This window comes from Phascolarctos cinereus, unplaced genomic scaffold (genome assembly GCF_003287225.1).
Source record: "Phascolarctos cinereus isolate Bilbo 61053 unplaced genomic scaffold, phaCin_HiC Scaffold_4;HRSCAF=312, whole genome shotgun sequence".
NCBI classification, from domain to species: domain Eukaryota; kingdom Metazoa; phylum Chordata; class Mammalia; order Diprotodontia; family Phascolarctidae; genus Phascolarctos; species Phascolarctos cinereus.
In genome coordinates this window covers 544268318-544292090 of record NW_027555847.1, presented here as the reverse complement: position 1 = coordinate 544292090, position 23773 = coordinate 544268318, and the positions used below count along the sequence as shown (strand labels likewise).

The 23773-nt window shown below is 36.4% G+C and overlaps 1 protein-coding gene across 7 annotated transcripts in view; it reads right to left on the bottom strand.

Annotated features, from left to right (window-relative positions):
- The window catches only part of ATP9B (ATPase phospholipid transporting 9B), a 460772-nt gene that overhangs the window by 356066 nt on the left and 80933 nt on the right, over positions 1–23773 (bottom strand). For 6 of the 7 annotated variants that reach the window (XM_020986912.2, XM_020986914.2, XM_020986916.2 and 3 more), the window contains one exon: positions 9055–9113. The exons of the other annotated variant lie outside the window; for it this stretch is intronic. In XM_020986912.2, coding sequence (XP_020842571.1) covers positions 9055–9113 — 59 coding nt within the window. The remainder of the gene's footprint in view (positions 1–9054; positions 9114–23773) is intronic. 7 annotated transcript variants of the gene reach the window in all.

Here is a 23773-nt window from a genome sequence, read left to right as displayed (position 1 = left end):
AAAACAAAACAAAAAAGAACCAGGTTATCTATCATCTGTGACTTCCAACATGTTTTTATTCAGTTGATCATATCTCAGTAATATTTCTTTGTTCCGTCCAATCCTCTCCACTTCCAATGCCACCACTCTCATTTTGGCCCTCATTGTCTCCCATTTTGTGTTGCAATAATTTTCTAACTGGTCCTTTTGTCTCCAATTCCCTTGAATGACCATTACTCCAATTCATCCTACATAATACAGAAGTTAGTAATATAAATGTCAGATCATGTCACTCTCCTAAAAATCCCTTATTTATCCCTACAAATATCCCTAATTTCTTAGCATGTTAAGTCTGAATTCCTTAGTTTTATATTAAAAAACCTCCATAATCTGGATATAACCTACCTCTCCAGCAACTGGTAATGAGGTGGACAGAAACCTGAATCTTGGGTCAGGAAAACATAAGTTCAAATCTGGATGCAGACACCTGCTAGGAGTATGCACATCAACAAGCCCTTTAACCTTTCTTTAGCCTCAGTTTTCTCAACTATAAAATGGGAATAATAACACCTACCTCACAGGGTTATTGTGAGGGTTAAGTGAGATAACATTTATAAAAAGCACTTAACACAGTGCCTGGCACATATTAGACAGTATATACTATAAATGTTTATTCCCTTTCCTTTCCTTGTTAATAACAACATCAAATTACATAAAATTTTCAAGCTATAAAGCACTTTTCTCACAAGAACTTTATAAAGTTGATAGAAATGAAAATGTATGCTACTTTATAGATTAAAAAGTTAAGATAGGGAGGAAAACATTTTTTTCAATGTCACAATGCAACTAAATAATATTTGAAGCAAAGTCTTTTCTCTCCAATGTCATTCCTAATAGATACCTTATGCTCTCATTAGGTACCCTAGAATGTGTGTTGTTTCCTAAGAGGTATCACATTTTCCTGACTTGATTCACCCTTCAATACAATCCTCACCATGAAATCTTGACAGTTGACATTCTATTCATTTATCAAGAAAACAGCATGAAAATCACCTCCTCCAAATATCCTTCCCTAATCCCTTTCCCTAATCTAAAATGATCTTTACCTCTTCTCAGATAATTCATACCCATTCATACCACTTAGGTACTGTCATATTCTTCTTTGAATTATATAACATGTATATTTACATATATACCTTATCTTCTTTCTCATACACAGCTAGAGTCAATCACTACAATCCTTGAAAGTAGAAACCATATCAAATTCACCTTCACATCCTTTCCACATGCAAAGAGAATGCTTGATATATGTTTGTTAAAACATTGAGAATCAGATACCAGCATAGTTTATCATAGTTTGCAGCAGCTAGGTGGTGCAATGGACCAACTGCCAGGCCTGGAGTCAAGAAGACTCATCTTCCTGAGTTCAAATCTGGCCTCAAACACCTACTAGCTGTGTGACCCTAAGCAAGTCATTTAACCCTGTTTGCCTCAGTTTCCTCATTATAAAATAAGCTAGAGATGGATATGGCAAACCACTACAGTATCTTTGCCCAGAAAACTGCAAATGGGGTCACTAAGAGTTGGACACAACTGAAATGACTGAATGACTGAACTACAACAATAACAAATAGTCTATCATCAGTATAGTTGAAGTCACATTGCTTTTCTTTCAACATCAATGAGCTAGGAAGCCCTGATTTTTTTCCCACATATTGAAATCTTAAGGGCTGGTAAAAGCAATGGGAGTAAATGCTTTAGCACCTTGCTTCAATAAAAACTCATATTAAACAGATAGCCTGCCTAAACTATTACATGGAACTTTTTCCAATGTATATGGCAACTCTGACATAAATCTAATATACCCTGGCTAAAACTTCAGAAATGTAACATTTGTACATTACCTAGAATAACAGATTTCCAATGCTATCATCCTCCTTTTGGCCCTCATTTCCTCCCATCCAGAGATTAATTTAATTATTGTAAAATTTCTGTGAGAAAACCCTATTAGTAGAGCCAGGCAGGCTTCTGCAAATGACATTCTACAGAAAACACTTTTATCATCACACAAGTAGACTGAAAGATGAAGCATATAAAAGATATCACTACAGTTGTTTGTTGACTACTTTAAAAGTATTTGATTCAGAAATACAAAGTGTCCCAAAAAGTATTTCCTCCCAAAATATATCTCTAAGTATTAACATCAAGAACGTAAAACAGCATGTTTGCCAAATGTGTTCACTGCCGATAGAAGAGATAAAGAGTAGAATCTAAGGCAAAAGAGGTTCTCTACAGATGGTAAAGCCATCCAGATGTTCTTATTTGATGATAATGTTCAAGTTATCACACCTAGGAATAAAACAAGTGCATAAACAATGCCAGTGGTTGAGATTATGATGTGTAGTTAGATGGTGTATGTGTATAAGTATGTGACAAAAAAATACTGGCTACACACTTAAAGTCAAGTGAGGAGAAGTTTACTTCAGAGAAATACACAGCCAGACAGACACAGGCAAGAAAGATCCCTGTTAGTTCTCCTTGAAGAGAGCTGGGGTGGGGGATAGTCCTCTTACATCACTTCTAGGACCCAGTTTTAACCCTGCAACTAGATTTTTCTTATTTCCATCTGGATGTTAATATGCCACTTTACTCTTCATTTAATACAGTCAGGAATACCTTGCTTATTGACCTTATTGACACGGGGTGAGATGAAAGAGTTAGGGAGAACTTGGTCAGGACTAGAAACAGATGACTGCTTTGAGTGTAGACTAGTTATTAAGATGAAGCTTCTTGAGTCAAGAGATATGACAGACACTATGCCATTTTCTTTTAGCCAATGTATAAACACAGATAATGACATAAATACAGGGATTGTAGATGTAATTTCATTGGTATTTGGAACTCCCAGAGGAGAAAACTGCCTCTACTAATGCAAGTAATCACATTTTCTGCAATTTAGCTTTAAAGAGTTCCTTAGAATACTGACAAGTTAAACAATTTATCCAAGATTACATGACCGCACAGGTACTTGAACCCAAATCCATTTGGCTCTGAGGCCAGCTGTCTTTATTTTTCTTGTTGTTCAGTTGTGTCCATCTCTTCATGACCCTGTGAACCACGATGTCCATGGGCCTTTCTTGGCAAAGATATTGGAGTGGTTTGCCTTCTCCAGGCTGTCTTATACACTACATAAAACTGCCCGTCACACAGATATAGTCATAGACATTTATCTTGGCCAAACACTACAGAATGGACAGTAAGTTGGGCCCAGAGTTTAAAACAAAGAGGAAAGCTAGATGGACTACCTTTGGGAAATTGCCACAGTTCTTTTAATTACCCCAAACTGCTCCTTTAAACAAAGGCCCTTCTTTTTAATATCAATATTCCTATAGTTATATTGTATGGCTATGAGTTATAGGAAACTAGTTTCTAAAGAATTAAAGTTATCAACCAAAATGTACCAGAAAGACACATGGTGAATGTAGGTGGGATGCTAAAACATTATTTTTTAAAAGGATTTATGTAGGAAAAACATAAAAAAGAAATATATGAACAAAAGGGAAAATAGGCTAAACACATGGTTAACACAAGGGATAACTGATGTACAGCCTTAAGTGTTCCTCTAATATCTATGCAATGTCAAGAGAAAACCAAGTCCCACGGCATCCCTTTCTCTGTTTTCACAGTCACCACCCAGATTCTGTCCTTCACCTCTTGCCTGAGCTATTTCAATAGCCATGTAAATGGCCTCTACATTTCTAGTTTCTCCTCGCTCCAAGCCATTCTTCATTAATCTTCCAGATTTTCTAAAAGTGCAGGTCTGACCATGTTATCACTGTAAATGGACTGAATGCCAATGGACCTCTATTAACTAATCATTCAAAAAGAATTTACTAAGTACCTACCTACTGCGTGCCAGAAGCTATAGAGAAGTTACAAATGCAAAAGTAAAACTATCCCTAGCCTCAAAGAAATTTCATTCTAATAGAGGAGATAATGTGTGTGTGTGTGTGTGTGTGTGTGTGTGTGTACAGAGACATATAAAATACAAGGTAAGCATAAAGTAATCTTGAGAAGAAAGTGAGATACTAGTAGGTTCATAGAGAAGGTGGTACATGAGCAAAGTCTTGAAGAAAACTAAAAATTCCAAGTAATGGAAGTGAGAAGGGAAAATATACCAGGGAGGGGGTCCACCCAGGGCAAAAGGCATAGAAGAAGCAGAATATGGAGTGTTATCTACTAGGAGCAACAGGAAGACCAGTAAAGCTGGACTACAGAATACTAGGAAGGGAGCAAATGAATAATAACGCTAGAAAAATAAGATGAGAACAGTTGTGAAGAGCTTTAAATGCCCAACAATAAAGTTCATATTTAATCCTAGAAATAACAGAAAGTCACTGAAACTTTCTGAACATTTGGGTGACATGGTTAGATAGGTACTTTAGGAAATTACTTTGGGAGCTGTGTAGAAGATAGAGAAGGAAAAGATGAAGCAAAGAAAACAATTAGGAGGCTAGTGAAATCATTCACATGGAAGTGAGAAGGCTTAAACTACTGAGATGGTTGTGTGAGTGAGAAGAAAAGGATACCTGAGAACTGTTACAGAAATGGAAATGACAAGATCTGACAAGCAACTGGATATGTAGAATGAGTAAAAGTGAGGAGTTAAGGATGGCACTAAGGTTCTAATTGAGGAAAGGATGATGGTGCTTTAAACAGAAATATAAGCTAATCTGTTTGTCATTTAAAGTCTCTTACAATCTGGCCCCATCCTAGCGTTCCAAACTTCTTACATATCATTGCTCTCCAAATACTAATAGTTACATTAAAATATTTGAAGAGATGTCACATAGAGGAGGGATTACATTTATTCTGTGTAGTTCTAGAAGGCAGAATTAATATCAGAACTGAGGGGGGAAAATATAGCAGATTTCAGCTCAGTATGGGAATTTTTTTTAAGTTATAAATATAAAGAGATAAAAATCTCTCACAGTACTAGGTACATCTTGGCACTGATTATAGGATATTCTACAATACAGGTATTTTTAACTATTTTTATTATACAGTAAGTTTGCAAGATAGTAAAAACTACTTCTTATTCATCCTTTTATTCTCATAATCTGGCACAATGCCTCAAACACAAGAGGTCTTTAATAAATGCATAATAATTTTAATTGAGTTAAATTATAATTATCCAAAACTTAAGTAGACTACCTCATAAGATAATGAATTCTCTAAACTCAAAGTCCCCTCTAATTCTAAAAATCATATGAAGCCTTCTTTGACAAACGCAGGTATTACAATGTCTTTTCCCCCCATATCCAATTCGATTATAGCCACTACAATAAAATTCAGTACTTTATTCTTCACTGTTTTATATAGTTAACCTTGCCTCCTCAATCACATTATAAACTCTTTAAGAAGTAAAAACATGTCTTTTTGTTTTCACATGACTGAATAGTACCTATATGACAGCACAGAACATATATTAGTAAATGATGACTGTTACAGTAGGAACAACATCAAAACTGGAAACAATTCTTTTTCCTAGTCATGTGCAAATAATGATATTCAAGGAAAATTTTGCCTTGCACTTAAGACAAAGTTCTTCTATCAGCAAACAATTTTTCACACACAGATTATTCATATTTTAATAGTGATCATAAAGCATCAAGTGGTACGTAAAATACAATATCATTCTTTATTTTAGAGAGTAATTTTAAAGTAATTTTAATATCACAGTAGAAATGACAATGTTTAAATGTTTTGGCCTTAATCTTACAAGAATTAAAAATCACAGTTCTAAACAGTTTTAAAAATAAATGTATCTGAAACTTACTGATCGATTAAAAGGCTAATTTTTAAATTCTAAGGGACTATACTTCAAATGCAATAACAGTTGCAAACTATATTACATACAGAAAAAAATGGCTTCAGTTTTGTGTCCTTAAATCAAAGAAAAAGAATTAGGAGAGATTAGAGACTCCATCCCACTATGGGGGAAAAAAAATTTTAAGGCCATTTAAAAATATCATAGGTTCTCAAATGGGATACGTCCCTTAGAAATTCTGAAATGATTCTAAGAGCAAAGTCAACAGAAATCTCAATGTATCATTATCACCCTCTGTTATTTTGTAATAAAAGATTACTATAATTGGCAACAGAGAAGCATCTTGTCAGGGAAAAATTAAAATTGTCCAAAAAGTGACATTCACACAAACATATGTAATTTATGGTTTGAATTCTAGAAAATTATAATCATTGAGGATTACCTTGAATTCTATTAAACTTCAAATCTTCAAGTAAATAAAATATGAGGTAAACGTATAAAAACAATATAAAAAAGTAATATCAAAAGATTAAGTTAAATGAGAGGGCCTTTAATAATTGTTTATGCACAGTTAATATTTAAGTGTAGTAGTGAATTATCTGAAAGTTGAAGTTTTATTGAATAGATATGAACTAGATTAGCTCTTGTTTTAATCTTTCCTAAGTCATAAGATCTCTACATTTTATCTTTGAATATATAGTTTAAAAGTAATTTTTTTAAAAGTAGTAAAATCTGACCTAAAGGCCTTTGACAAGAGAAAATTACAATTATGAACACAGTGCTTTTGGAATAAGTAGCAATACAAAACTCATAACCCTAGTGTATGTGACAGAGAAAGTAATTACATTTAAAAAGTCAGTTTTGAAGCATATTATGATGAAATTTGCATAAGCGGTTTGTTTCCTATCAACCTTCATCTTTGTTATGAGGGACATAAAGCCATCCATTAGACCACACTGATGATTTTGGAGACATAAATCTGCCAAACCTAAATCAAAGCTGTTGTAGCTACTAAGCATGCTATTTTCCCTAATACTGCAGATCACTTTCTGTAACATGTTTTTCTCAGCAAATAAGAGACTAAAAAAAGAAAGGTGTGGGAGGTAAGGAAGCAGAGCAGGTGGGAGAGCTACAAAAAAAGCTGAAGGGAAAGGAAGAAGACAGGCACACAACACAAACACACAAACACAAAGAAACACACACACACACACACACATCCATACACATGGGGATCAAGAAAAGAAATCCTGGGGAAAATGAGGTTAATTTGAATTAAGCATGATTGACTCCAAAGCTTAATGAAAACAGGGTTAGTGAAGACAAACAAAGGGTGCATAGATGTGTGGCAATAAATCATAGGTGAAAATATGAATTTAATAGTAATTAACATTTATATAATGTGATTTAAAATTTTCAAAGTGCTTTATACACATGATCTCTCTAAGTTTCACAACAACCCCTTGAGTTAGATATTACAGAAAAAGAACCTGAGGAACAAAAGTTTAATAACTTCCTTATGGTCACAAAACTGGTAACTTCCAGAAGTAAAATTTGAATCTAGTTTTTAGGTAGAGTATAGAATGAAAAGTAGTTGAGGAAGAGAGTATAGAGGTAAAAGAACAACTTTTCATTGCATAAAGGAAAAAAAACTTTTAAGATTTCGTTAGCACAAGTTGTTTCCTCTAATTATGTGCCATGACCTTAATGGGGTGAGGGGGAGGGGGAGGAGGAGGAGGGAGAAGGGCAATAGGTAGGTAACTAATCAGTACTTTGTCACCCAATCCAGATGCTTTTGGCTGTTACCTATGAGCTAACAAGACATTCTTCCTCCTTTCTTAGTAAATTAAGTGCCTGACTCAACTCCTACTCTCCTGTTAAGGGATTTAAGTGTGCAAGTTGATATTCCCCTCAAATGTAAGATAAAGGTAGTATCATTACTCTTGAAACTCAAATGGTGACTAGCTCATTTCATCTTAACATCTCTAAATGCAAAGATAAGTATGTATTATTTATTTCACTATTCTTAAATTTTTAACCAAAAAATGAAGGATATGGCCATATTTAAGTAGATCCCACTAGGAAGGGTAAGGCTCCACAGTTAATCATTTCCTGGTTCTCTCTTTTTTAGCCAAATCTATGATTTCATTAAGAGCTTCTCCTACCAGGGCAGAGGAGCAATACCTTTTCTATAGCTAGAGAACAATGAGGCTCTAAGTTGCCCAGGGTCACATGATAACTACTTCAGAAGTTGGTCTTGAACTCAGGTCTTCTTGATTCTGAGGCCAGTATATACACTATACCACAACACCATTCATTTATAACTTATTCTCTTAATATATTTGCAAGATAAGCAAAGCATAGATGATATCTTCAACTGAAAAATGGGAAAACAGGGATACTAATGAATTAAGTTATTTCCCCAAGGTCACAGCTTTGTTAACAGATTTGAAACTAGAATCTTAATCTCCTGATCTATAATTTCAATCTTCTGTAATTCAGACCAGAGCTCGTTTCCCTGTATGCATTCCCCTACAAACTTAAATGCCCAAGTTTTATATTTGGGGTAACTCTTATAAATGTGTCAACAATTTGAAAATTTTTCATTATATGCTTATAAATGCAAACTGATCAACTACAAAAAATCTATGTTGTATGCACAGCAACAAACCTTTGAACTTCTCTACTCTTCAGATTTTGCTTCCTTTTACCCTTTCCTCCTTTGCAGTGACCAATACCTTTTTGTTTTCAACTTCTACGTTGAAAGTAACATTCTACTTCTCTTGCTCATCCCTCCTCCTTCCTTTCTCTCTCAAAGCAATGACACTGTAAAAATTAATACCTTCTGACACACTCAATAAGTTTAAAAGGCCATGTTTCTTTGTAAAGATAAAGTTTTGAATGCTAAGACAGAAATATCAGGGAAAGCAAGTCATAAATGCTTTCTGCAATAGACAGAATCTAATTTCTCTAAATTCAAATGGATTTGATGAGTCTGATGATGGAAAATTAACTCAGATTTCTGGATCAAATTAGACTATAGTTTAAACTACATAATTTAAAACTCACTTAATATAAAAAAATCAATAAAAATTTAATTTCTGAACATTATATACAAAGTTGTATGAAGTATTTAATTAATTAAAATTCATAGTCCAAACAGATTCAATGTAAAAATAAAATTTGCAAACAGTCCATATTGCAAATAGGTATGTTTATCATCTATAATATATTAAAAATTTATCAACCTTTTCCACTATGATGAGGTCTCCAACTTGTATGTCTGAACTCTTAACTTGCACTTTACCTTAAAAAAAAGAAGAAGTATAATCAACGTAGGCAAACATCAGTACACCAGAGTTCAAATTTTAACTGAAAAATTATTATTGGGGAAATAATTTTTAGAAAAGTGTTAAATCACTTCAGAAATATCTCCTTAGATATTCTTCCAAAAGAAATTCATTTCAGAAAATCATAGTCACTGACAGTTGCTTATTTGAATAAACCAATTACCACACAGAAGTAACTAGGTATCACAACAAATATAATAAAAACAATAGTAAATTCCTGATACTAATCAAAAATGTTAAAAGTTCTATTGTATACTATCAGCTCAATTTTCAGTATTCTAAATCACTACCCAACAAGTGATTAAAAAATATAAAATGACTGCTCAATAGACAATATGAAATATTTGATGCTAATTATCAGTGTTAGCATATAAACAACCCTAAAAATCAATATTTCAAGTGGCACTGATTAGTTAGCATCATTACTGATAATGATCAGATAGTCTAAGGAGGGAGCTTCTGTCAAAAATTATCTACAAATTAGTCCATCATAGGTCTTTAAAAGTCATAATGTACAGAAGGAAAAATTTAATGAGTGTAAGGTTCACTTTTAAAATAAAGACAAATTTCCTAAAATAACTGAGTAATGTGCAAAAGAAATAGTTTAGTAAAACTGAACAAAATAACTGAATGTTATTATTTTAGTTCTGCCTTACATCTAACAGATAGCAATTCATCTCTTTCTGCTTCCTTCTAAACTATACCGCTTCAGAATTACAGAAAAGCAGGACACCTTTGAAAGCTACATGTTGAACTTAGACTTTTTAGAAAAGCAAGCAGATTTGTAGTTTCATGTATAGGGAAATGCTCATTTCATTTAGAGTTTAGGTATGGAATTTGAACAATTCAAAATAAACTACTTTCCTTCAAATTCTATTCTTCCATAAATCCCTTTCCAGATTAACCTCACCAATTTACTTAAAACACTCCAGCCCTCCAAACAATCTTTACTACTTTTGTATGGATTTGAACAACTGTACATTTTAAGTTTTATGTGATAGGCTGGACTGACAGAGGTCCTAATTGCTCAAAAATTCCAGTTAACTAAGTTATACTTACCAGTGAAATATATGTTATGTGAAAGGCCATGGGCTATTTGGAAAATGCTTGCTAGACTAAGAAAAACAATAGTTAAAAAATACAAATATGAATTTGCTTGTAATATGGATGGCCAAATATCAATTACACTAAGAAAAAAATAGTAAAATATATGAATATGAAGTAACCTCCAATAGATATTTTCACTTAAAATCACTGAAGTAGCTGGAAAAGAAAGCAGAGCTGTTTTAAATACTGACATTTTTATCCTATTCATTTGCTATTTCTTTCTTGGAACAGGAGGATTTTGAGCTGGAAGGGACAATTAGACACCATATAAGGCAATCCCTTCATTTTACAAACAATGAAACTAAAGCCCAGAGAGGTGAAGTTATTTGTCCAAGATAACAGGTAGTAAACAGCAGAGTATAGATTTAAACCCAGGTTCTTAGACTTCGTATCCAGTTTAATTCTACATTTATTAAGAACTTACTTTGTGCAAGGCACTGAGCTAGACAAAAAGTACCTTCATTAAAAAGGATGGCTCACTAAGAAAGCAAAGGAGAAGGAATACACGGGGAAATCTAAGGGATTAAAAACAAAAATATAAGTTGTGTTTTCATAAGAAAATAAAATTATAGCTCTCGATGCAGAATTAGCAATTGCCTCTTAAGAAGCTTACATTTTCCTAAGGGATATACACAGATAAATAAAAACAAAATATACAAAGTAAATAAGTAACTTCAGAGTTTGAGGAAGAAGGGAACTAACAACTTTGGAAGAAAGGGTCTCACGTAGGAAGTGCACTTAAACTGAGCCCTGAAGGCAGCTAGATAATACAAAAGGAAGAAGCAAAAAGGAAGAGCAATCTAGGCACTGTCCAGCTACACTGTCACCATCTACAAGGAAAAGAAGGATAGGTGATTCACAAGGAAAACAAAGAAGTCCATTTAAGCTGTAAACAGAATTTGTCAGGTGCAGTACTATGAAATCAATCTGGAAAGATAAGTAGGAGCCAGACTATAAATGGCCTTAAATGTCAGTTCAATTTGTATTTTATCTTAGAAGTAACAGGGAACATTGAAGTTCCCTAAAAAGGGATGACACTGGTTAGAGCTGTGTTTTAGGAACATCACTTTAGCAGATCTGTGGGGAACAGCTGGAGAGAGAAGAGAATAGTAGATGCACAAAGATCACTTGGGAATCTACTACAACAGTCAAGGTTAAGATGTAATAAGGCCCTGAACCATGTTGCTGGCCACATGAATGAAAAGAATGTGATAGATTTAAGAGGCATTATGAAATCAGAATGAATAAAACTTGGCAACTGATGAGATATAAAACATGTGTGAGAGCCAGGAATTGAGGATCCTTCTCCCAGCTGGTGAACCTAAGTGATTAGAAGGATGGTAGTCTTCTCTAAAGTAATAAGGAAGTTAGGGAAAGAGGTGGTTTTGGAAAGAAAGAGAAGAGCCAGGTGGCACAGTGGATAGAAAGCCAGGACTAGAGTTAGAAAGAGCTATGTTCAACCTAAGACACTTTCTACTGCAAGACTCTGGGCAAGTCATTTAACTGTCTGCCTCAATTTCCTCATCTGCAAAAATGGGAATAATAACAGCACCTGCCTTCCAGAGTTGTTGTGAGGCTCAAATCAGATGATAGTTATAAAAGCTTGGTAGAATGTCTGGCACAGAGTACGCATTGAATAAATACTTATTCCTTTCCCACCACTTTCCCCTTTTGGACTCAGGGAGTTTAATGACACGATTATGACTAACCATCAGAGTTGATTAAAGCTTGATTAAATATCATGCTTGAATCCACGGGAGTTGGTGAGATTGCTAAAACTACAAAGATAGAGAATGGGGACCAAGAGAGAGTCCTGAAGTAAGTCTGGACTCCCATCCTCCAGTTCTTTCCCCTCATTCACTCCTCTACCCTTGGCAGTACGACTTCTGTCCTCATCTCTAAAATGATACTATTTTCTCCAAAGTTTCAATGATTTCTATATTGCCAAATTTGGTGTTTTCTCAGCCTTAATCATTCTCAACTTATTTAATAAGGGTCTGATATCCAAAATGAGATAGGAAATTAACAGAAATAAATAAGACCAAGAGTTATTAAGTGGATAAGTGGTCAAAAGATACATACTTTTGTCAGAAAAATGATAAATTATTACCCATAAGAAAGAGCACTCTAAATCACAAATAATAAAAGAAATGCAAATCTGAGGTTTCACCTGACATTCAGCAAATTCGTAAAAATGACAAAAGTTGGAAACTATGTTGGGGAGGTTAAACAAAGACAAGTACACTAAAATATTGTTGGAGTTTTAAATTAATCCAATAGTTGTGGAAGGCAAATAGGAATTATACTGAAAATGGGTCCCTTTGATCCAGAGAACCTACTATTATAAAACCCAAGGAGGTCATAGACCCCCCCCAAAAAAAAGTCCCTTATAAACCGAAATTTTCTTAGAAACAACTTTTTGTGGTAGCAAAGAATTGGGAACAAAGAAGATACCTATAAAATAGAGTAGGTAAATAAGCTACAGTGCTTGAATGTAATGGAATATTACTGAATCACAAGAAATGAGTATTAACAATTTAGAGAAGCATGGAAAGACATATCAGCTGACAGAATAAAATGAAACAGAACTAGGAAAAGGATAAATGTCGCTACAACATCAAAGGGAAGATCAAAATACAAAAAGTGATGCTGTATAATTATGATACACAAGGATGGCCCCAAAGAAGAGTAGAGAAAATGTATTTCTCTCCTTTCTTCAAAGACATGGAGATGGGACAATGTATCTATATCCTGTCACATATGTATGCAACCACATATGTTGTATTTAAGTATCCCAATTAAAATTCCCTCTTCTACAGAAGGCCTTTCCCAACCTCTCTTAATTCTAGTGCCTCCCTTCTCTTAATTATTTCTTGTGCATATTTTGTTTGTATGCATTTGTTTGCTTACTGTCTTCACTTGACTGTGAGCTCCTTGAAGGCAAGCACTGTCTTTTGCCCCTTCTGGTACCCCAGTGCTTATCACAGTGCCTGGAATATAGCAGGGACTTAGTAAGTGCTTATTGACTTGACTTTTTCCCACAGAGAAGTAAGTAGGAAGTAGGAAATCGAGGCTACTGTAGACATTTTTTGGTGAAACTGGCTATGAAAGATCATACCTTTCAAAGGTACAGGACAATAGCTTAAGGAGATAGAAGGCTCAAATGAAGATTTTTTATAAGGATGAAAAAGATGAGGGCAGGTAATTAGACTAAGCAGTGGAATACACTGTTCATCTCCTGGCATGAGGAAGGGGCTAGAAAAGTGTCCTAAAAACTGTCTACTTCACCTAAACCTGGCCTGCTTACCCCAGCAGGCAGGGATCCCACTTTGCAGTCAAAACACAAAAAATGTACAAAAGCTTTTGCAAAGATGATTCTACTCACCATTGGTATACGGAATGTGTGCATGTTTATAGATCACATAAAATACAGCAGACCTGAAAGACGAACAGCTCTTGTTGTATCACATCCAAATAGCATGCATGAGTGAAATAAGGCTGGCAAATGAAGGCCAGCTTATTGAAGTTGGAGCTGGATACATATTTTTGTGGAATGGTGGCTGTGATGAGGAACTCTGTGAAGTTGGCAAAGGTTTTGCAATCAAATCTAATCTAGTCAAGAAGCTTGCACTTCCAAAAAAGTGAATGATAGGCTCATGATAATACAAGGGACACTTGCAGGAAAAGTGCCAAGCCACCATCATCAGTGCATATGTCCCTACCATGATGAACCCTGATGAAGTCAAAGAAAAATTTTATGAAGACCTGGAAACTTTCATCATCAATGTGCCAAAAACAGGCAAGCTTGTAATTCTGGGTGATTTTAATGCCAGAGTAGGCAAGGACTACCAGACATAGCAGAGAGTAGTTGGGAGGAATGGAGTAGGAAACAGCAACAGTCACTTACTACTGCAGACTTCTGCAGCTCATGATTTTCTCATCATCAATACTGTCTTCCATTTACCTAACACAATAAAGCTTCAAGGATGCACCCTCACAGCAAACACCAACATTTAATAGACTATGTCATTGTAAGGAGAAGAGACACACAGAATGTGAAAGTAACAAAGGCAATGTGTGGTGCAGAGTACTGGACTGATCACAGACTTGTCCTCTCTAAGCTAAATATTCACATTGTGGCCCCAAAGCAAGACCAAAAGATTAGAGCACTCCTCTGTGTGTGAACAGATTGTTGCTGACTTGCAGGGGGAGATGAGCTAACTCACAGTTGGCAACAGAAAAGCAGAAGGAGAGAGGGCAGCTTGTAAAGATCTGTTGTATAGAACTGCATTTACTCATATAGGCCAGAACATTCAAAAACACCAGGATTGGTTTGATGAAAATGATGGAGAAATTCAGAAGTTACTAAATGAAAAAATGAGAACTCCACAGGGTGTACTAACAGGATAGTTTATCTGTATCTAAGAAGACATTGTTTAATTCCAACAAAAGTAAAGTTCAACCAAAATTCAGAGAGATGTAGGATTCTTGGCTCAGTAACAAGGCAGACAAAATTCAGTTTTACACCGACAGTAATAACCAAAGTGCTTTTATGATGCCCTAAAGGCTATTTATGGGCCAAAGACCTAGAGTGTATCTCAACTATTCAGGACTGATAGAGCAACAATGATCAGTGATAAGGACATGATCCTAGAGAGATGAGCTGAACATTTCCAAAGTGTTCAACAGACCCATACACCACAGGTTGAAATCAATCCCTATCTACCTGAACTTCCAACTGAAGAAGAGGTTTTGAATACCATTAGGCTCCTCTTGTCTGGATTAGATTTTTTTTTTATCATTACATCAAAGTCAACTAATATCCACCCTCTTTATGTATACTCCTTTAACATGGTGTAATAACAATACAGTTCTCAAGAGCTGCAAGTGTCATCTTCCCTTGTAGGGATGCAAACAGTTTGCCCTTATTAACAACATATTGTATCTTTCTGTTCCATTTACCTTTTTATGTCTTTCTTGAATCTTGGACTTGAAGATCAAATTTTTTGTTGAGCTCTGGTCTTTTTATCAGGAAAGTTTAGAAGTCTCCTATTTTGTTGAATATCCACCTCCTCCCTTGAAAAATGATGCTCATTTTTTCTGGGTAATTGATCCTTGGCTGCATTCCAAGCTCCTTTGCCTTATGGAATATCATGTTCCATGCCCTGTAGTCTTTTAATGTAGAAGCTGCAAGGTCCTGTGTAATCCTGACTGTGGTTCCATGATATTTAAATTGTTTGTTTCTGGCTGCTTGCAGCACCTTTTCTTTCATCTGGTAATTTTGGAATTTTGTTATTATATACCTTGGTATCTTCAATTTGGGATCTCTTTCAGGTGGTGATCGGTGTATTCTTTTTATGGTTATTTTACCTTCTGGTTCTAGTACTTCAGGGCAGTTTTCCTTTATGATCTCCTGAAAGATGCTGTCCAGGCTCTTTTTTTCATCATGATTTTCAGGTAGTCCAATAATTTTTAAACTGTCTCTCCTGAATCGATTTTCCAGGTCAGTTGTTTTATTGATGAGGTATTTTACATTTTCATCTATTTTTTCATTTTTTTGTTTCTGTTTGACCGATTCTTGCTCTTTCATGGAGTCATTAGTTTCCAGTTATCCAATTCTAGTTTTTAACAGATTGTTTTCTTCTGTTAGTTTTTGTACTTCCTTCTTCAATTGCCCTATTGTGTTTTTTAGGGACTTGTTTTCTTCAGTGTACTTTTTTTCCAATTGGCCAACTGTATTTTTTAAGGACTCTTCTACCTTTCTCATTTGATTTTTAAAATCCTTCTTGAGCTCTTCTAAGAAGGCTTTTTGGGCCTCCGAACAGTTCCCTATTTCCTTTTGATGTTGCAGATGTGGGTTTGTTGACAATGTTGTCCTCTTCAGAATTTCTGTCTTGATCTTCACTCTTCTCATAATATGAATCTATGGCAAGTTTCCTTTTACTCATGATGTTTCTTTATTCCCTGGCCTTTAAAGAGATTGAGCTCTCCTGCTGGGGAACAGAGAGCACTGACCTAAGCTTCTCGTGTTGGGGGCCTAGGTCTTGGTTACTGGCTTTGTGTGCTGGGGCCTCTTATGTTGTTAATTAGAGGCTGTAGAGTTCTGGCAGTTTACCTCGTGTTGGGCTAGAGTCAGCAAGGCAATTCTAGATTGCCTGCTTTTCCTTTCCTTTAGCTTTCCATAGTTCCTTTTAGATGGGTGGTACAGGGTGTTTATCTCCCTGGGGCCCCTTGCACTGCTGCCTCCCTTGTTTTTGCTAATGCACTGGGAGATTCCTTTTCAGTAGAGTGCTGAGGCACCTGGTGTTTTTCCGAGCTGGCCTCTACTGGTTGCGCGCCCCCCCCCTTCTGCCCCCCCCAGTGACGCACTCAGAGGTCCAGGTGTTCATGTTTGCCTGCTCTACCAACTGGGCTTCAGGATTTCTTCACAATTGGGGGCTGCAGGGCTCCGACGGCTCACCTGGTGTTGGGCTAGAACCAGCAAGGCTGGGGCTTTAGGGAGACTTTAGGTTGCTTTCTTCAGCTCCTTTCAAATGAACACCGAAGGGTACTTATCCGCCTGGGGCCCCTCGTAGTTCTGCCTCTCTTATTTTTGCTGAGGCACTGGGAGATCCTGTTTGCTGGGCTGCTGCACTGCTGCTCCCCATCTTTCTTCTAGTTCAGCAGTTCCAGGGTTTTTTTCTAGGGTGATACTTTCTGGGTCTTCAGAGGTTGATAGGGGGAGAGTGAGAGCGACTACCTTTTCACTCTGCCATCTTGGCTCCCAGAAGCAGAAATTGGCTCCTCTTGTCTGGCAAAATACCTGGTACTGATTCCATTTCAGCAAAGATTTACAAGGCAGAGGATCCACTACTCATAAAAAAGGTGACTGAATTCTTCCAGGTCATACAGCAAGAGGAGCACAACTGTGATAGGCTGGCCACATTGTTCAAAAGCCAAAAATAAGTTAACTAAAAGAAGCCAAGTCCTCGTATAGAGGTCAAAAAAAGTAATACAAAGACAATCCCAAGGTCTCTCTAAAGAACTTTTTCCTATGCTTATTTAAGTATCAGAGTCAAGACATGAACCTCTCTTGGCTTCTAAGTCCTGAAAAACTTTGGAATGTGGTATTGTGAGACATGGGCAACACTTGGCACAAGAGCATCTAGCACAGTGTGTCCGCATCAAAGAAGTTGCTGTGTTCTATGAGCAAAGCAAAATTGCAGTAGCTCAACAGAAATGTGAGATGCACAAATTTAGACATCTCCTTCCCAAATGTTGTTTTATATTTTTTTCATGAAATTTTGTTTTCAAAACCTATATCCCTCAAAATATAGATGAAATTGAATTTCAACCACCACTGATGTAACGTGGCATGGTAAAAAGCACACCAAGTTTGGTATCAGAGGATTTGAATTCAAATCCTATCTCTTGTCCATCAGTAACTACATGATCATCATTTTTCTGGGTTTCAGTTTTCTTAACTTCAAAGTAAGGGAAGGAACTAAACTAAATGGTTATAATCTCAGTTACCAGCATGAAAATTTTCTAGATTTCTGCAAGGTAATATATGACTCTGGACGAGTCACAATCTCTCTGAATCTCAGTTTCCTCTAAAATGAGGAGGGTAACAATAAAAAGTGGTATTTATATACCACATTAAAGTTTTCAAAATATTTTACATCCACACAAAAACCCTGTGAGGCAAATATAAAAATTCTTATTTTACAATTACTCTCCTTCACAGTTATTGTTAGGATCACATGAAAAAACACAAAAAAGTATTTTGCGAACTGTAAATCATCAAACAAATATAAGGTAGAACTATTTCTGACTGGCAATGTGTCAAACTGCAGTTTTTACTACAGTTGATTATGAAACTATTGCTCAAACTCTATTTTTTTAAAAAATGTAGCATCATGTTTACTTTAAGCAGTTTTGTATTTATCTATGATTTTTAAAATTTTCTTCTATGACACTGTGAGCCCTTGAAAGAACAAAACTGTGCTTTTATTACCTCCTAATTAGTTTAGTGGGGTTTTGTTACAAGTTCACAGTAAATAAATCCTTTTGGTTGGATGAATTACTGAATTTCTATATGTGACCCACATGTCTTATACGTGTACTATTTGATACATTCAACAGATACTGTGACTTATTAAAACACAAACATATCAAAGTAATACCAGATGTGTGTATGCATGTATATGTGTGTGTGTGTGTGTGTGTGTAATACTAAGGTAATGTAAAGTGAGTGTTTTCATATGTGTGTGTGTGTGTGTGTATACATATTATAGTACTGAAATAATTAATGCATCACTTCTCTTCCTCAACTACATTTTCATTCTAAATAGACAGTTGTATATGACATAATTATTATCTCATCTCAATACTAGATGTCCTATTTTGCCACTGAAGTTCATTCTTTCTACTACACATTTCCTCTAACCAATCTTCCCCATCACATACACACATACACACACACACACACACACTCTCTCTCTCTCTCTCTCTCTCTCTCTCTCTCTCTCTCTCTCTCTCTCTCTCTCTCTCTCTCTCTCTCCCTCTCTTTCCCCTCCCTTCCCCCCCTCCTTTTTTTGCTGCTTCTGGTTCAGACAGTTCTTCAAATTTGGTTGGTAACTGAAGCAGACACCCATGTAACAACTAACAGTCTTCTCTAATGATCAAATTTAGACCTTATGAAATGCTTAAATCATCCCAATCCTCTTCAAATCTCAAATTTCAAAAGCATGATTTACTAATTTTGCATATAGTAATCCGGCCACATGACAACAACAGGATTTCAATTTTTCACGGAGTGACACAACCATGTGAAAACATTAGAAAATCTTTTTTTGTCTCATGATTTTTGGTCACTGCAGAAGAGACAAACTCATTTAAGAGTGTAATGAACTTCTAAAAATTACACATATGATAAACTCGAAATATCCTGCTATGCTCAAGGTAAATAGAAAAAAAATTGGAAAACCTATTACATAAATAATTATTTCCCTTTGCTCACACTCCCTAAAGCTTAAATAATTTGGCAAATTCTTTACTGACTTCCAATTAATTTTCTACTTCTATATTAACAATAGAAAGAAATACTTTTTTTTTTTAATGTACGTCTCACTATTTTAACTGGAAGCAGCTACATGGCATAGTGTGGAAGTGCTGGGCCTGGAGGTAGGAAGAAGTGAATTCAAATAGAGCCTCAGACACCTACTAGATATGTGACCTTGGACAAGTCACTTAACCTTTGTCTCCATTTCCTCAAATGTAAAATGGCACCTACTTCCCAGGGTTGCTGTGAGGATCATAAATTTGTTAAAGCATTTAGCACAATATCATGTAAAAAAAACCTTTTGTCCTTTTTTTCTAGTTATCTTTACTCAGTAACACCTGTACAATCTTTAGACAGATAACACAATCTAAAATTAAAGACTAAAAAGTAGCATCTACTGGGACTTTAGATATCAGCTAATTTATAAAGTTTTAACAGTCATTTGCAAATTTTAAGTCAGAAAGCTATTGCTGTGCTGACCTTTCAGTTCTCAACCCTAGGCTTTTTTTTATTTAACTCATTAATAATGTCCTAATTAGGGCTGTTCCAGCATAAAAAGAGTCCTTATTGAACCTGGTACAGAGTCTCACAATTGGAAAGGACCTTTAAATCATGTAGGCCAACCTATACCAGAATAAGAATTCCCTCTAAAACTGACTCAACTAATGGTCACCCAGGCTCTGCTTGAAGACTTCCAGGCAGAACTCCATACTTACTGATACAGCCCTGTCACAAAGTTTTTCCTTAAAACAAGCCTACATCTGCCTCTGCAACTTGCACTCACTGCTCCTAATTTTACCCTACAGGAGCACAGAGAATACATCTAATCGCTCTTCCACACAAAAATACTTCAAATATTGAAAGACTGTACTCATGTTGATAGCATGGGGGTGGCCCAGTGTGACGTCAACCAAAGATTAAGATGTGCAGAAGCTAAAAGTTGGAGAACTGAAAGGCAACAGGGAAAGCCTTAAGATACAAAAAAGACATCCCCCCAATCCAAGAAAGGCTGGGAGATGTGAATACTTTAATTGCATATGATGAAACTGAAACTAATCACTTTAAGGCACCATAAAGTAGCTTAAGAACTTATAAGGGAATTTATCCATGTAAAGAAAAGCCTCTCATTTTCTGCCTGAAGATAACCTCTGGACTCAAGCTCTGAGAGAGTTAAAGGTAAGGACTTTTTGTTGATCCTAAGCTAAGGTTAGTTGCCCCAGCTTAAAGAAGCTGGTAACACTACAGCCAAAGAGAAAGTTGTACTCCACTCCACACCTCAGCCCAGACAATAGAAAAAAGACTACCTATCTATAAAAAAATGAGTGGAGAAAGAACAACAGATTGACCTGTCTAGCAAAGACGTCATGCTACAGCCAACCAATCTGCCTGGAGTAATGTAAAGTCATCAGAGCATGATGAAGAGGCAAACCAGCCACCAAACACCAAATGACCTATTTGACCAAGCCCAACAGCAGAAAGGTCCATCTAGCTGAGTCATCTCATCTCAGGAGGAGAAAACACAGTTAATCTAATGACCCAGTGAAGAAACTATCCTCTAAGAGCCAGCCCAGCCAAATAACAAGTCAACTCACAGTAAATTTCATTACGACCCTCTAGAAGGGAAAAAATATCACTAATAGTAGTTTCAGAATTGTGAAGTGCCTGGACATATATGTCCCCTATGTATGTGACCTACTACCAATGTATTTTAAGTCTGCACTTACTCCTACCCACTCCTGGACACTAGGTATGTTTGTGGGAGAATGGGTCCCTGTTGTTTGGGGAAAATGCCTTGTAATTACAGCCCTTGCTGTGCCATTTGAGAAAATGTCTTTGATAAAGAATAGACTCCACTAGCTGATTAAGGGAGAGCACACTGGTGAGGGGTCATGAATTATTATTTAGAAATATGACCATGCACAGGGTTACCCTCAGAATCCTGGGAGTACTAACAGTCATCCTTCTATGATCTAACCAGTCAGCAGCAGTGTAAGCTGGGCAAGTGAGTTCAGAGAAGGCATTACATTGTAATGTGAATATAAGGCTAAACCTTCTATGTTCCTATAGCCCTAGAGTCAGCAAATAGCAGATGAGGTCTACTTTTGTACACCCTTTCCCAAGAGCTAAGAACAGTTTTTACATTTTTAAGCAAAGCTTTATTTTATTATTTAGAAACATAAAAACCAGTCTCAGCTTACAAAAGCATGGAGAGGCAGGATTTGGTCCTTGGGCAGTAGTTTACCATCCTTGCTTTGGCCTATGTTCATATGGTATGACCTTTTTGTTGCTGTTCAATTGTTCAGTCATGTCTGACTCTTCATGACCCCATGGACCATAGCACATCAAGTCTTTCTACCCTCCACTATCTCTCAAAGAGTGTCCAAGTTCACGTTCATTGTTTCCATGACACTATCTATCCATCACATTCTCTGCTGTCCCCTTTTCCTTCTGCCTTCAATCTTTTCCAACATCAGGTCTTTTCCAGTGATCCTGTCTTCTCATTATATAAGCCAAAGTATTTAATCTTCAGCTTCAGCATTTGACTTTCCAGCAAATATTCTGAATTAGTTTCTTTAAGTATTGACTGATTTGATCACTCCTTGCTGCAGAAACAGACTCTCAAAAGTCTTTTCCAGTGGTATCTTCCAACAATAATTGGGAAGTTTGAAAGGGAGGAATATTGGGGGGGGCAGATGATGAGTTCAGTTTTGGACACGAGTTTCAGAAGACATCTAGCTTGAGATGACTAATATGCAGTTGGAAATAGGGAAAATGTTAGGGCCTGATAAACAGATCTGAGAATCATTAGCATAGACATGATAATTAAATCCATGGGAGTTGATGAAATCTCAAAGTGATATTGCATATAGGGAGAAGAGCAGAAAGCCCAGCACAGAGCCCTGTGGGACACCCAAGGTTACTGGGCATGACCTGGATAAAGATCTAGCAAAGGAAACTGAAAAGGAGCAGTGAAATCAGTAGTAGGAGAACCAAGACAGAGCAGTGCCACTGAAACCTAGAAAGCTGGAGGTGATCAAGGGCTGCAAAGAGATCAAGAGCTTTGATAAAGACTGAGAAAAGGCTAATTAATGGGTTTGTCAATTAAGAGATCATCAGTAACTTGGAAGAAAGAAGTTTCAGTTGAATAATGAGGCCAGAAGCCAAACTATAGAGAGTTAAGAAGATCTCATATCCTCTTAAACTGGTTCTTTTAATCTATTATTAGTAAAGCTGGTTTGAATTATATTTTATGATCCCTGAGTGACTCATTCATTTTAACCTTGGAGACTCGACTGGCCTATCATAATCTTGGCCCAGAACAGGTAGGGATATAAATACAAAAGGAAGACAATTACTGCCCTCAAGGAGCTTATATTCCAACTGGGAAGACAACATACACAAGTAAGAGAGGCCAAAGAATAGCAATGAATAGCACTCTGGTCTGGGAATTGACAATTCTGAAACAACGTCCCTTTCAAGGACAATGGTAATGGTACTGATTTTAGGTTTCCCAAGAGGAGTTGATGGGGACAGGGAAGAAGGGTGTCAGTAAACACAGACCAGAAAATGAGTGGGGTAAAAGTCTAAGCAGTAAAGAACAAAGTGGCTTAGGTCTTCCCAGGTATGGCCTCTGGTGGTACAATGAAAAACTCTCTTCCAAGTGCAGTTGAACCAGACAAGAGTAATCATCAGCATGATCAGAAAGTCTTGTAAATATATGCATAGTTTTAAAGTTTGCAAACTTTCTTCACAGAGTCTTCCCACTGGGGCCTTGCCCAGGAGTCCTTTATGTCCTTCCTCAAGCCCTTCTGAAGTCCCCCAAGGCACAGCTTTCTGGTAGATCTTCAATAGTTATTCTCCTTAAAGTCAGCTGAGACACTGGTTTTCCATATCCTTCTGCTAGCGTTTCTGTCCTGAGCCCCTGCTACCTCTTCAACAGCTGGTGGTACTTCTGGTGCTCTCATTACCTCCTGAAGTTCAGAAGGTCATAAATGGTTGCCCAAAATTAAGGAAGAACAAAGACAATAGAAGCAAAGGCACCACACACTTTCCCAACCCAGCAGCTCAAAACACTTTCTCTATCAAGAGGGAAAAGAACCAAGGATTGGAAAGAGGAACTGGAAGCACAAGAAGACTAATTAGAAGCTTATTACACTATTCTAGGGAAGAAGTGATAAGTGCCTAAACTAGAGGGGAAGTATTGAGAATGGGCAGGAGAAGACAAATTAGAATGACACTAGAAGTAGATTTGAAAGGCTGATAGATTGGACACTGAGGTGGGGAGAAGGGAAAGACAAGTCAAAAATGATTCCCAGGAAGGAAACAGAGGATTGGAGAAGACACACAGAGATTCCGAGGGGTGAAAGAAAGTTGTTTGGAATCATACGTCTCTTTTGTTTTAGCCAATAAGCAAGGTGAACATATTCTCATGCAGGAAAATACAGGAATCTGAGGACTGTAGAATGG